The following is a 13,519-nucleotide window of genomic DNA, read 5'->3' on the forward strand; positions in this document are numbered from 1 at the left end:
AAAGAGCCCACTTCAGCAGAATTTGAGGGTTGTGCAGATAATTCCAGATTGTGATAAATGAAAGAGCCAAAAACAATGAAATAAAAGTCATTTATAGGACCATTTGAAGCCTGTCTTTCCTGGCACAAATGATGGAATACCTTATAAAGTTTTGAAATAGTCTAATGGCATTTGGCTCTGTAGATGTTTACTATAATGTCTTCGGTACTGTTGAAACATAGCTGCTGCCCTCATTTCTATTTCCTTCAGTCCTTCACTCTATCACACACGGTATCAGTTGTGCTATAAAAGTTTCCCTTCCTATGTCAGAAATGATTATATAACTATGCCTACACAACACTGTATAGAAATAGAAAGGATGCTGAAATCTACAAATGTGATCAATTTTTTTTTTTTTTTTTTTTTTTTTGGTGTTAGCATAAAGAAAGAAGAATATGGCAAAGAACCAGATTTACCATGTGGGAAATAAAGATATGCACACTAGTGCTACATGCTCTCGGGTTGCCTGTTAACTAGCCTCAGTTTAAACCTTGAGGTTTTACATTCTGGATTCTTACCATGTTTCTGATGGGCTAGAGTTGGCTTGGTGTTTATTATGGCATCCATTGATTATTTGATTCGTCTGTCTTTTAGCAGTTATACATGCTTTCTATTGTCTCTGTGATTACAGGAAATAGTTTCCTTCAGTTCTGTTTGTTCTAAGTAGCTATTTATCATGTGAGTGTAGTATGTTTGTGTCTGGGATACTGTAGCTCTCGTACCAGTGTTCATAAGCTAAACTTGGTCTGACCCCTGCTAACTAGCTACACTCTCTGTGGGATCAACTGGCCATACCACTCTTTCCCCCTCTTCCAGAAGACTTGGACCATTTTCTCTCTATGTAGATCTTTACCCTCTATGTAGCTGAGGTCCCTGCCTTTTTTACTTTTTTTTTTTTAAGTTGAGGAAGGAAAGGATTGAGTCCCATCTCTTGGCCAGGATATGCCCCATGGCTATTAATGGCAATATCCTGTAGAGGTCCTCAGAGTTCTCTAGTTGGCTTGCTTTATTACATCATTCCTTGGTACCTTCATTCCCTTTCCATCCTCTATTGGCCACGCCTTCATCTGATTTAGTTGGTGACATCTTAGATTAAAAACCTTTCTGGACAATAACATCCTCAAATCTGTTGATTACTCCTTTCTCTGTACTACCTGTACATTGTATACACACACACACACACACACACACACACACACACACACATGCTGGGATGCTCTTGTATTTATATTCTGTTTGGCTACACAAGTTTCAAATTAAAATTTGCATACGGGGAGCCAGCAAGATGGCTTAGTGGTTAAGTGCACCAGCTGACAAGCCTGAGGATCTGAGTTCAATCCCCAGGACCTACATGATAGAAGGAGAGAACTGACTCACATACACATATGCACACATGAAAATAAAAATATTATGTAATAATTACTTAAAATTTGCATATGGGCTCTTCAGAGGCAGGGACAATGGCTTCAATGTGTCTGCATTTCTCTAACAAATAATACACAGCAAACACCATTCAGCACTCAACTGTCATTTTCATATTGAGTTTCTACAGGCATGGAGAATATCAGAGTTCACAAAACATTAAATACCCTGCCTTCACATTCTTTTTTTTTTTTTTTTTTTTTTTTTTGCCTTCACATTCTTGTTGGAGAATGATAACAAAAAAAAATGTCTTAACACAAAAAAGAACATCAGAAAAAAATGGAGAAGGAAGAGAGGCTGGGTTACTAGGAGAGCATGTGAAGAAAAAGTTCCTACCAGAGAGAGAACAGCAAGCAGACACTGATTGAACATGGACCTGGCTGGCTGGAGCACACATAATGCTAAGGAGTGAGTGTCAGGTGCTGGGAAGTGGAAGGCTGAGGCAGAGAGATGCTGCCAGCCGCCACCATGACAAGTGAGATGTAAGGTACTGGTAAGCCACGAGCCACGTGGCAACTTATACACTACTAGATATGGTTTAAATTTAGAAGAACTAGATAACAAGAAGCCTGCCATGGCCATATAGTTTATAAGTAATACAAGTCTGTGTATTTATTTTATAAGTGGGCTGTGGGACTTCGGGGGCTTGGTGGGACCTAGAGAGAAGCTCTCCAGCTACAGTCAGGAAAATCTAACTGGAGTGGATAGGAAAGTGGAAGGAGAGCAAGTACAGTATGAACAACCCAGTGAGATCTCTAGGAAGAAGGGAAAACTTAGGTATCCGGGTGGGAGGTGGGAAGGATGTTAGGTCAAGTGTGAAGAGAAATAACTACAGCTAATGGCATTTCCATTGGGACAAGAAATACTGATGAGAGAAGGATGTAGGTGAGAACAATGTCTGGGTCATTTGAGTGGGAAGGAAATGAGGGATGTGGTCTAGTGCACAGGTGGTTGTGGGTTAAGTTAACCACTGCTAAGAGAACCATAGGAAGGGGAAATGAAGAATATTCAGGCAGACATGTAAGCAGGGATAAATGTAGTAGGGCTAACTCATGTCTTCTCTTGGCTTCTAACCCTCCAGCCTCCAGAAAGAATCTAGCTATGAGACCTAGTCTGGCCTTATTCCTCTGCCTCAGGTCAGGTGCAAGGGTTACAGGTATGTGTCAGTCCCTGCTTGCCTTTTTTTTTTTTTTTTTTTTCATGAAGCAAGCATATAAGTTCACTGTAGGAAAGTGCAGAGAGAAGAGGTTAAAGGTCGATGGGGGAGAAGATGGTAGGAAAGTCTTTTGGAAAGGTGGGAACGAGAATAGAAGAGGGTGTGCTTATGGTATCTGGGCAGCAGTGAGGACCAGTGGCTCCTAAACTGAAGGTCAGACAAAGAGCAGAGGTGGGGCCACATTGAGCTTCCAGATATAGGTGCTGTGGGAGGCCAGCTCCCACCTTTCAAACGGTTCCTATGAAGAGGAGAGAGGGACAAGAGACTTAGATAGAAAGATAGCAGAGAGGAGACAGAAACACAGGATAGCTTCGGGAGGACCTGGATCAAAACTCAATGGTCCCTTTTGCCTCTTCAAAAGGGCTTTTTATAACAATGCCAAGGGGCGAGGCAAAAGACCTCTCCCTTGCTAGATCAAAGCATACCACACAGCCACTATGCAGATACTTCCAAATACCTGGTAACCACACCCATGGCCAAATCATCCCCTATGCCATCCCTGCTGGGTAAAGCAAGCTCAGATTCTCGACTCTAAGTTCTTACTAGGAAACTTCTGTGGGTCTCTACAAAGTGCAGGGACTGGAATATCCTGGGATGGGGATACAATGCAAACACTGAATCAGATTGCACTAAATGAAGCCTACTTCCTGTCATAGAGAACAGAAAACAGTTAACTCTAGGGATCAACTATCTACCCCACAGAGTTTGACCATCTTGAAGACAAAAATACCCAAAACCAGCATTGTGGAACACTTACCGCCCTTCAAATCTGTGTTTTAAAAAATCGAACAGTGCTTTTTGCATCATATCTGTAACCTGTAATTGGATAATAAATTAAAATGTGAGAAAATCTGAGGATTAAAAAATTGTTACTGATTATGAGAACCAATTTCACTTCTCATTATTAACATTTAAAAACCTGAGCATATTTGGAAGAAGTGTGGTTACCACATTTCCTGTTTCCAAGCCCTAATGAAACAACCAGATAAAATTTCTGAGCCTATGATGTTTTAGTGACAAGAAATTACTTTGCAAGGCTTGCAGTGTTCTCCATTTGATATTTTTTCCTGGATATGGTGAGTTATAGCTAGCAGGAGTATCCAAGGCAACCTTCAGGAAAGCAGAGTAGTGAGCAAACTGTACCACAGCCTGAAAAACAACATGCTTGGCTGCTGTGAGTCAAGCTCAAATTCACCTCATACTCACCTCATACCCCTTCAGAGAAGGGCCCACTAGGACCACAGGTCGCATGGAAGGTACCACATCATAAGGAGGAGTGTGCTCTGTCTGCAGAGAGAGGAGACATTTTTAGACTCCTCAAAGGCAATGGACCTAAATACTTTAGGCATAAAGTACTCCTTTCTAAACTCTAATATACAAGACACTGATTTTTCAGACATTTAAATATTTCCATAATTGCCTCTTTTCTAAGTAAATAAAACCAATTAAAGATTGGTAGCTTTCTTTTCCTAAGGTTCAAGTTACTGATTAATCTTTAGTTTCCTTGAATACAAGATACTTGGTAGAACAAACAGAAACATGCCCAATGCAGACTAGGTACTTTAGGCTCAACTGTACATGGCTTCTTTGCTCTCCAGGTACACTTGGACTTTCTGAAGAGTTGAATGGATGATGGTTAATCATGGAAGACAAATTCCTGTTAGCTTTGCATATGATATGTTGGTCTTACCTGTATAAACCTTAGTTACCAAACACTGTGCCTCTCACTACCAAATGCTTGGAATTCCACTGAAATTAGAGGAAGCAGCAAGTGGCATGCATGCTTGCTTCTTAACAGTGATAATCATCACTGTTCACAGCTTCAGTGCTAATGCTTTGGAATTTTTGACCTTTGTTTTTTGGCACTTATAAAACTTCTCAAATCAAGATTTATGTGCATTGGAATGAAGGTGAATGATTTTCATAATTTTATTTGACCATGCTTCAGTGACTTCAAAATGCTTATTTCTGCCTTGTATATCTAATATGTTTTTGAAGCACATATTAGCTAGTTTCTGCTCCATAACTGATTCATATCTTTCTAGGGATACTTTGTTTGTTTGTTTAGAAGAATAGGGTAGAAATTAATTTTATTGCCATTTCCAAAACTATCACTTTTCAGCTTGATTTTTTTCAAATAAAAATTTGAAACTTAGGTAACATAATTTGTTTGATGAAATTTAAACAAGCTCTGGTAACAGGCTATTGTAAAGTGATGGAGAAGCAACCTTTCTTAATGCATAAGGGCAAGAGATAGGGCTTTGGACACTGGATGAACAAATAATTTACTCTTGTTAAAGACTCATGAGTTCTGTAAGACACATCCTCCATTAAGGAGCATCTGAAAAATATATTTTAAACATGGCATATACCAAAAGAATTTTAAGAGTTTGATGAACTGATGTGCATATAATATTTGCACCATTCTGTCACTAAAAACCATTTGACTGTTGCTTAAAATCACTCATCACAAACTTGATGTATTCCTATGTTTCTTTTGCTTATGGAGCTATTTAGACCCACATCAAATTCAACAGCGTCCATATGAGCTTTCACCAGTAGTTGTAGACCATATAATCAAAGGGAAAAAGATGGTACTGTTAACTGGGCTGTTCACCTTTTACTGCTCAAAGCTTTCCCTAGCACTCAAAGCTTCATTTTAATAGACATGATAGAGATAAAATACATATTTGAATAAAATTTTTACAATTAGACAAACACAATACAGTGACAGCACAAAAGGCAGACAAGCAGCACTCTAAAAGCAACCTAAAACACGGAAGACAATTGATGTGGACTCGCACACAGCCAGCTCTCCTGTCTGAATTCCACATTATCACAGAATAAGGAACACGAGAGTGAGCACCAGTGCCGCAGGCATCAGAAGCAGATTTGTTAAGTGATTGCATCTCATAGCACTTGGGTTTGTACTGAAAATGCCTGGAGACCACATCCTTTTGATACTGGAGTAAGAACACCCCTTTCACCATTACCAGTAGGGATATAAATTGCACACAGTGTAAGAACAGCTATTAAGAAATCTGAGTGGCCCAGTATTAGACAGTACTTTGGTTCCTTCAGTCTGTGACTGCCAACTAGCAAGGGTTACCCATGCTGGCCATCAATCAGCTTCTCTATCAGCAGGGGCAGCAATAGAAATTACCTTATTTGATGGAATATTGGTACTCCATGCCATATTGCTAATGATAACATTTTTATCTGTCCTTTTAGCTAAGCTATTTTTTTTTTTTGCATCTTTAGTGGAAAAATTAGGATAAACTTGTTTAATGTTGTGAAATTTGCAGGCAGGTGAACTGCAAAATACTCTCTGATGAACATGGTCATATCAATGTTGCTACTTGAAGTCCAGAGTGGCTGAGTAGTGTTGACTGTCTAAGAAACACCTGCATTTACCTAGCTGCAAGCTTCAGCTATGATGACAAGGACAGACCAGAGAGGTGGCCCACTCTTGTGGAAGATCATCAGGTTGGGGCTTTCTGTGTCAACACAAAGGTCCAGGTGTTTAAAATTTTGCCTGGAGTTCTCTTCCTAATGATTATTTAAAAAAAAAAAAAAAAAAAAAAAAAGCTTATGCTTCTGTGTATGATAACTTACTGTTAACCTCTAAAGAGCAAACATGTTTTATTTGTGGAGGTAAGACTTTTAATTTTCTGAAAGTCTAGGGAAGAACAGAGATTTTGCTTCATATATAAGTTAAAAAATACCCAGGCTTGTGCCAGACTTGGTAACAATAGGGAGTATGAGTCTGAAAGGATAATGGCTTGGAAGGTGTTATGTCAAAGGAGAAGAAAAAAATGGAAATAGGGAGGGCTTTTAAAAATAGTGCTACAAAGCAATGAAACAAGCCGAGAGGAAACTTGTATACAAAGAGGTCTTGGGAATTCCCTGGAGTTTCCAGTCAGGGTACAGCATCAGTATATCATCTTGATTGGCCAAGGAAAAAGGCTTTACATATGGCCAGCAGCCCCATTGTCTAACAGGTGAGATGCTGAAATCTGACTGATGGAGAAGGCAAGAATATTGGGAGAGTGTTTATATATGACAATAGGAAAAACTCACAGTAAACCGCCAAAACAAGCCTGTAGTTTTCCACTGGTCTTGTTCATCAGCAGATTTTGCACCTAATGGATTAGAAGTTTAAATACTGACTGAATTAAAAATTGAATAACCTTTTTTAAAGCACAAGCAATGTATCTGGATATTATAAACCAGAATCCAATAGCTGCCTTAATATGCTTTATTATAAGTTAAGTTGCTGGCAAAAAGAGAGACAGACAATAAAAGCATGTACAACTGAGGTGTGTTGTACAGCAGGGCCAGTGTTGGACATCTTTGAATATTTAAACAAAGTCTCTTGTGGCAGATATTATTCCATCAAAAAGGATAAGTATTGTAATGGCATTTCAACAGGTCACTCACTGAATTTAGTTGGTGTAAGATACATGGATTCAGTTAGCTGTTGATAGGCTGTTTTAGGACCCGGGTGACTGTACTTAATAAAACTGAAGGAATTGATGCTAATGATGCCAGTGACATGAAAAACACGGGTATGTCAATGTGGACTTACCGATTTCTGCTTCTGCTTAGCTACAGCAGCATGGAAAAGAAACAAAGAATAACAGAGCATGCGTGTTATTGGCTTGTCAAAGGACGCAGACATTCAACAGGACTGGAAGTGTGACGCAGTGCAGTTGAGCAAGTGGACAACAGGAGCTGGGAAGTCTGTGTTACCTTCTTAAAGAAGGGCATTCTTTTCTCTTTGGAGTGGGGTGACGTTACACTGTTTGCACTGGGCTTAGGGGAGCGGTGGTTTGCTGGAATATCATTCTCTTCTGCATCTAAGCCAGTGGCATCTATGTCTATAGCTATATACAGACAAACAATTCAAAAGTCGTCAGGTGGACAGGAGAGGAAAAGTAGGTTATAAAGAAAATAAAATGAAAGCAAATAGACTAACCACTGTAGAAGAAGATTTATCATGAGTGAGCAGCATATTACAGAATAAAATATGAACATAAAACATTAAAGATGCAATGCAATCAAATTTAACTAGACTGAGAGATACCCTTGGGATAGCTGTTTTTTGCACAAGTCAGTTTTGTGCTAGATTTCCTGAGTACTTTTAGAGAAACATTTTTTACTGTTTAAAATGTTGATATTGTTTATATTAGCTTCTAAATGTAAGATACAAAGCATTTGGTCTCACTTTGTACAATGTCTTAGAGCTCAGCTCTTAGGTAAAAGACAAGTGCTTTGGACACATTTAATATGATAGGCCTCAGTCTTCTCATTTTGTTTGATTTTAATGTTAGGAGAAAGGGAACCACATAAAAAGTTTCATCAAAATTATAGCAGACATTTGAGGAAAAGAGACTAGAAAGCCCTTAATCCAGGCAACACCCAGGAAGTTGTAAAGAAGACAAATGATTGTTAGGGTGTTCTGGAATGGGCAGGATTGAAATGATTTCAAGGTAGTGTGGGTGCTCTCAGAGAGCCTGATTGAAGACCAGTGGGAAACACCAGATTAATGAAATCATTATATCAAAATCAGTTAAGATTTGGGTGCTTTCCAAGCCTCTGAGGCAGAATGCAAGATCCCAAAGGCACAAGAGAACAGGCCTCTTCTTTCCTCATGAATAAAATAAAGGTTCCAAGTTGGTTGCTTGACATGTTTTCACTTCTGAAATTCTTTTACCTGAAAATGTAGCTCTAAAACTAGTCAATGAAAAAGGATGCATAATTTCACTTTCAAGTTTCTGCAATCATTCTAACATGAAATTGCTATAAAATTTGATCACCTACAGAATCAAGTGGTAAGTTACAAAGGTCAACTCAAACACTTGGTTTTTAAGACTTAGAAGCTGAACCCACAGAATGAAAGGGGCTTGCTCTTGGCAGAATTCCTGCAGAGTCAGGCTGCAGACCCAGCATGCCTGCCTTAGAGCTGTACCCATTCCTGCACCACACTGCCTTGTAGGTGAGGTGCCTTCACCGTCTGAATGCATTCTTTCTGTTCCTTTTACATCTTGCTGCTCATGTCCTTGGGATTTGAACTTGCTAGGCAATTACTTTATGGGTGAGATTAGGTCAAGCAGAAGAAAAGAAAACTTATTCATCCCATTAAGCCTCACTCAAAATATGTTAACTCTGGAACAAATTCCACATTGTATCGATATAAGGAATAACCAGTTAGAGTAACAGTTTGATCCCATGCCCTGTGATACACAAGCTGATCTGAGGGTTACAGAAGCCTCTCCTGGCCTTTTCAAAGGACCCGAGATCATCTGAGACAGCACATCATTCTACAGTTTTGCAGTTTCTGTGGTCTGAGAGGTTTCAGACTTGAGAACAGGGATATCCTGTTTAGTTGTTTTTGTTTGATTGGTTCAGAAGTCTGTGAAGGAGTGAACACCTGACTTATCTGTACAATGTTGCCGTTATCAGCTCTGGTATTTTATGGGTAGGGATTTCTAGCCTGTGCATACTAATTAGTTACAAGTTCAGACCTTGATCTGCAGAGGAAGGTCATAGTCAAAGGATTTTCAGACCAACTTAGATTTTTACACCGCACTATAGCTTTGCTCATGTTGGAAGGTTTCTATATGGTGCTTCTTGGGCAATATTATCCTGAAGAGAATGTGAAAGCAGGTCTTGAATCCCAACAAGGAAGCATGCTGTTACAACTTCCGGGCATGAAGGTGAGGATCTAGGCTGTTATTTCATTCTTCTAATAATAGGTCTCAACATCAAATCTGCTTCCTTTCTGGTGATGTGTTCCCATCTACTTCATCCTCCCTCCCTTTCCCTGGGCTTATGAAAGCCACATTCGAGGAACAATACCCTCCAAGAACTTGATTGGAACTGAGACTAAAAACCCCGACAAATGCAAGAGTTCATAGACCTTCATGATGGTGGCATTTCTGAATTTAATTTTAGGATTTATCCACTGAATCTCATCTGCTATGGTCATCGGATGTTTTAAAAGGAAATTCATGAAATGAATTTAAACAGGAAATTCGTAAAGAATGGGAATGCTTGATCTAAAGGGATCTTGATCTAAAGGGAATACAAAAATGAAGAATCCCTGAAGATTCCCCATTGAGCTATTGATATGAAACTCATCACAGAGCTTAGATATTCTGATAGTGCATCTTACGTTTGGTTTTATCTTCAGTCCACTCAGTCTCAATGTTGATTTTTAGCAATGATGACACGTGACTCCAAAATTAAATATTATTTTGCATTCACACCAACTGACTTGTTCTCCAGTACACAGGCACTATTCAGCATTTTGTTAACACCAATCAAGGTTGTATTATCATTAGAGGACATGGAAGAAGTCTACTTGTCTCCAGCAGGGGCTTTATCACGATCTGATAAAACTTCCTCCCGTGTTAGGGCCTTCATGACAGTCTTCAGATATAGCCTTTTAGATAGTTAGGTTATCTTTAAGGCCTAGAAAGGAATCCCTGTAACTTCACATGTTTGAGCAAGGGCAGGAGTGGACTCATTCTCTTGTGCATACAGAGATTCCTGATTCCTCTTTCATCATGGTAGACATATGCCCCGCATTAATACTGCAGGCCTTCAGTGTCTACTCTGAGCAAACTAGCTTGCTTAATTTTCTGTGGCTTTAAATTGCTATGAGTTATAAGTGTATAGTTTTTCCAACCAACCCCGACCCTAAACTGACAGTTATTTTTCTGCTCAGATCTTGCTCACTTAAAAATATATACTTTTGCTAAACATTTACTTGATAAAAGGTGTCAACTTTCAGGAGGTACGTATAGAAGAACTTCAACTTCGCACATGACAGATTTATCAGATAAAATACAATGTAATACACTGAAATTTAAATTTAAATTCACATAAAACCTTTCTGCCTTTGACAACATGTCACAGTAGGAATAAGGTGAGCAATGGCATTACATCTGTCACTTCTGTAACAACTTAGAGCAAACACAGGCTATTTCCTTGCTCGATCTTCAATACCAAGAAGGAAAAAAAAACTGTCCATACTGTCCCTAATTTCATGGGGTCCTTGTTATTTCTGATACACTTTAACATGTGTAGGTTTGTAAATTCACATAACTAAAGTAGTCATGGTAGCATGAAAGGTGTATACAGTGCTCAACACTGATCACCTACTTACCAGATGATGGAGGTGTCGATTTTCTGGAACTAGGTACTATGTCACCCAGACTGGATGATGAATTTCCTCCTGATTTACTGAAGTAAAGTAAACATTCAGATTAGACTCAACAATTGTTTTAGATGTTAAAACATTGTACTGCTCAATAAATGTTATAATTTATCACAGTTTTTAATTGAACCAAAAAATGTCTGCTGCTAAGAAGGAAGCAAATTTCCCAATGGAGATTCCTAGAGTACTTGAAACAGTTTTATGATAGTCTCTGTTTTGAAGTTCATGTTTTAATTTTTTGAAGTCCCTGGGAGAATGGAAAATAGCTAGGATAATTTCTGCAGCCCTCCAGTTCCATGCCCAGATGACAGATGGCTAGACAGAAGAGATTTTCTTTGCCTTTACATTTAGAGGACTTGGAGGCAAGGTGTAAGACCTCAAGGCTAACACCAGTTCCTTTGGATCAGCTTGATTACTTTTAGTATCTTAATATTAAAAGTATACCTTGCATGGCAACCCATAAATGAAAAACATAGCAATACCCCAATTCACCAATATTTAAGATAAAAGAAGAAACTTAGACACAGATTGTAATATGAATTAACTAGAAGACAATAATGAAAATTTTCAAAACAAGACAAACAAGGATCCAACTTGGTTGCATTGTGAAGATTATTCAATACTTATGAACAGGGCAAAGGGGTATCTACTAAAATATGCTTATAAGAAAATGTTATAATGACATCTATATCTTGTATGATAATTTTAAAAGTAAAAAATACAAATTAACAAAACCCACAGTTATAAGATCCTAATGTGATGGAGCATATGCTTACGTGTCTTAGAAACTTTGGAGTTTATAGAAGAATTTACAATTTACCAGTACATAGAAATGTGTGTCATCTCTTAACACACATAAAGATCCCAGAAACATGCTCATAAAATGAGAATGTCATGGAATTCAGACAACATAACTGCAGTGCCCAGGGATTCTTATCATGGATGGTCCAGGTCCTACTAGAAAGAATTGTGGACCATGGCTGTGCCTCAGGGGACCCTGCTGACAAAGCTAAGTACTGATAAGCAGGTAAAAGATCTGCCCTTACTGATTGGTTGAATTTTTTCTCATCTTAATAGCATTTTAATACACAAGCAAATGTCAAGCACTTTTCTAAACAACCAGCAGGTGGGTTTTGCCTCTGTAAGAACTTAAATATTTCTGCATATCCAATAAGGACATGCAGGAGTGTATACAGTTCATAAAAAAGTAGAACTTACAGAATCACTTTTGCCAATTACAAAAGGATACTGATCGCTAAAACCAAGCACTTTCTTCCTGTGGCTTTTACCTTTTGTTTGTATCCTCAATAAAATCCTAAGTCCAACTTTAGTTCAAGCATGGATTTGCTCTAGTTTATTTATAAATTTTAATAGGCAATATATTATGTTGTGTAAAATTGTGACAGATTCTGCCAGTACCTAAACTGTTCAGAGGCAGATGTGTCTTTTGAATGCCATATACATGCCCAGTTCTTGAACTGTACACCTTTGATTGTTTGTTAATCTTTTTTTTTTTTTTTTTTTTGTTTTTCGAGACAGGGTTTCTCTGTATAGCTTTGTGCCTTTCCTGGAACTCACTCTATAGCCCAGGCTGGCCTGTTTGTTAATCTTTTAAAACATTTTATTATTATTTGTGAGTGTTCTGTCTGCATATATGTAAATATACCACCTGTTTGCAATGTTGATGGGGGCCAGAAGAGGGCATCTGATCCCCTGGAACTAGAGTTACAGTTGTTTGACTCCATGTGGGTGGTAGAAACTGAACCTAGGTACTCTGGAAGAGCAACCATTACTCTTAACCACAGAGCAGGCTCTCCAGCCCCATATATTTTGTCATACTTTGAAATCTTTGTATAACCATACATATATGCATATGTATGTGTGTATATATAATACAAATAAGTATATGTGTGCATATATACACAAAATTCAGTCTTCTATATAAAAACACTGGACTCTGACTCTAAACTGGGCATGGTGGCTCACATCTTTAATCGCAGCACTTGGGAGGTTGAGGCAAGCAGATCTCTATGAGTTAGAGGCTAGCCTGGTCTACAGAGCAAGTTCCAGGACATCCATAGCTTCACAGAAAAACCCTGTCTCAAAAAAAAAAAAAAAAAGAACCCCACTGACTCTGATTATGTCCTCACAAAAATATACAAAGTGTTAAAAGGCAAATATAAACACTGTGGAAGTGAGTAGAAGTACTTAAACATAACTAGACAAAAACTTGGTCAAGAGATGTAATAAAATAAAATGAGAAAAATTAAAGAAAGAGTATACGGTTTTAAGAAAAAGTAACCAGTTCAGTAGAATAATTTGCGAGATATTGATAGTGTGACAGTGATCCAAAGCTAGTTTTAATAAGGCTGAGTATATTCTATTTCACTTGTCTGTTGACAGTAGGTAAAAAAAAACTTGCTAACATTAAAATATTATCACTAATAACAGAGTTTATGTCATCATATAAACAAGCAAGATATAACAGAATGAAAACAGAAACTCAGCTGTCCACATGAAGATAAAGTCTTCTCCATCCCCCTCCATCCATCCATGTGAGAAGCAGCATGCCGTGCTCTTCAGCTTGGCTCTGTTGGCTTCAATATGAAATTCACCAC

The 13,519-nt window shown here is 38.3% G+C and overlaps 1 protein-coding gene across 12 annotated transcripts in view; it reads right to left on the minus strand.

Annotated features, from left to right (window-relative positions):
• The window catches only part of Cacnb2 (calcium voltage-gated channel auxiliary subunit beta 2), a 357,073-nt gene that overhangs the window by 17,365 nt on the left and 326,189 nt on the right, over nucleotides 1-13,519 (minus strand). For 8 of the 12 annotated variants that reach the window (XM_006989931.4, XM_006989930.4, XM_006989933.4 and 5 more), the window contains 4 exons: nucleotides 10,851-10,927; nucleotides 7,430-7,563; nucleotides 3,884-3,964; nucleotides 3,435-3,493 (listed from right to left, as the gene is read on the minus strand). In XM_006989931.4, the coding sequence (XP_006989993.1) occupies nucleotides 3,435-3,493; nucleotides 3,884-3,964; nucleotides 7,430-7,563; nucleotides 10,851-10,927 (351 nt within the window). Of the gene's footprint in view, nucleotides 1-3,434; nucleotides 3,494-3,883; nucleotides 3,965-7,265; nucleotides 7,286-7,429; nucleotides 7,564-10,850; nucleotides 10,928-13,519 lie in introns of all 12 variants that reach the window. The other 4 variants (XM_006989938.4, XM_016008208.3, XM_006989940.4 and 1 more) reach the window with 1 other exon arrangement.

This window comes from Peromyscus maniculatus, chromosome 5 (assembly GCF_049852395.1).
Source record: "Peromyscus maniculatus bairdii isolate BWxNUB_F1_BW_parent chromosome 5, HU_Pman_BW_mat_3.1, whole genome shotgun sequence".
Taxonomy (NCBI): domain Eukaryota; kingdom Metazoa; phylum Chordata; class Mammalia; order Rodentia; family Cricetidae; genus Peromyscus; species Peromyscus maniculatus.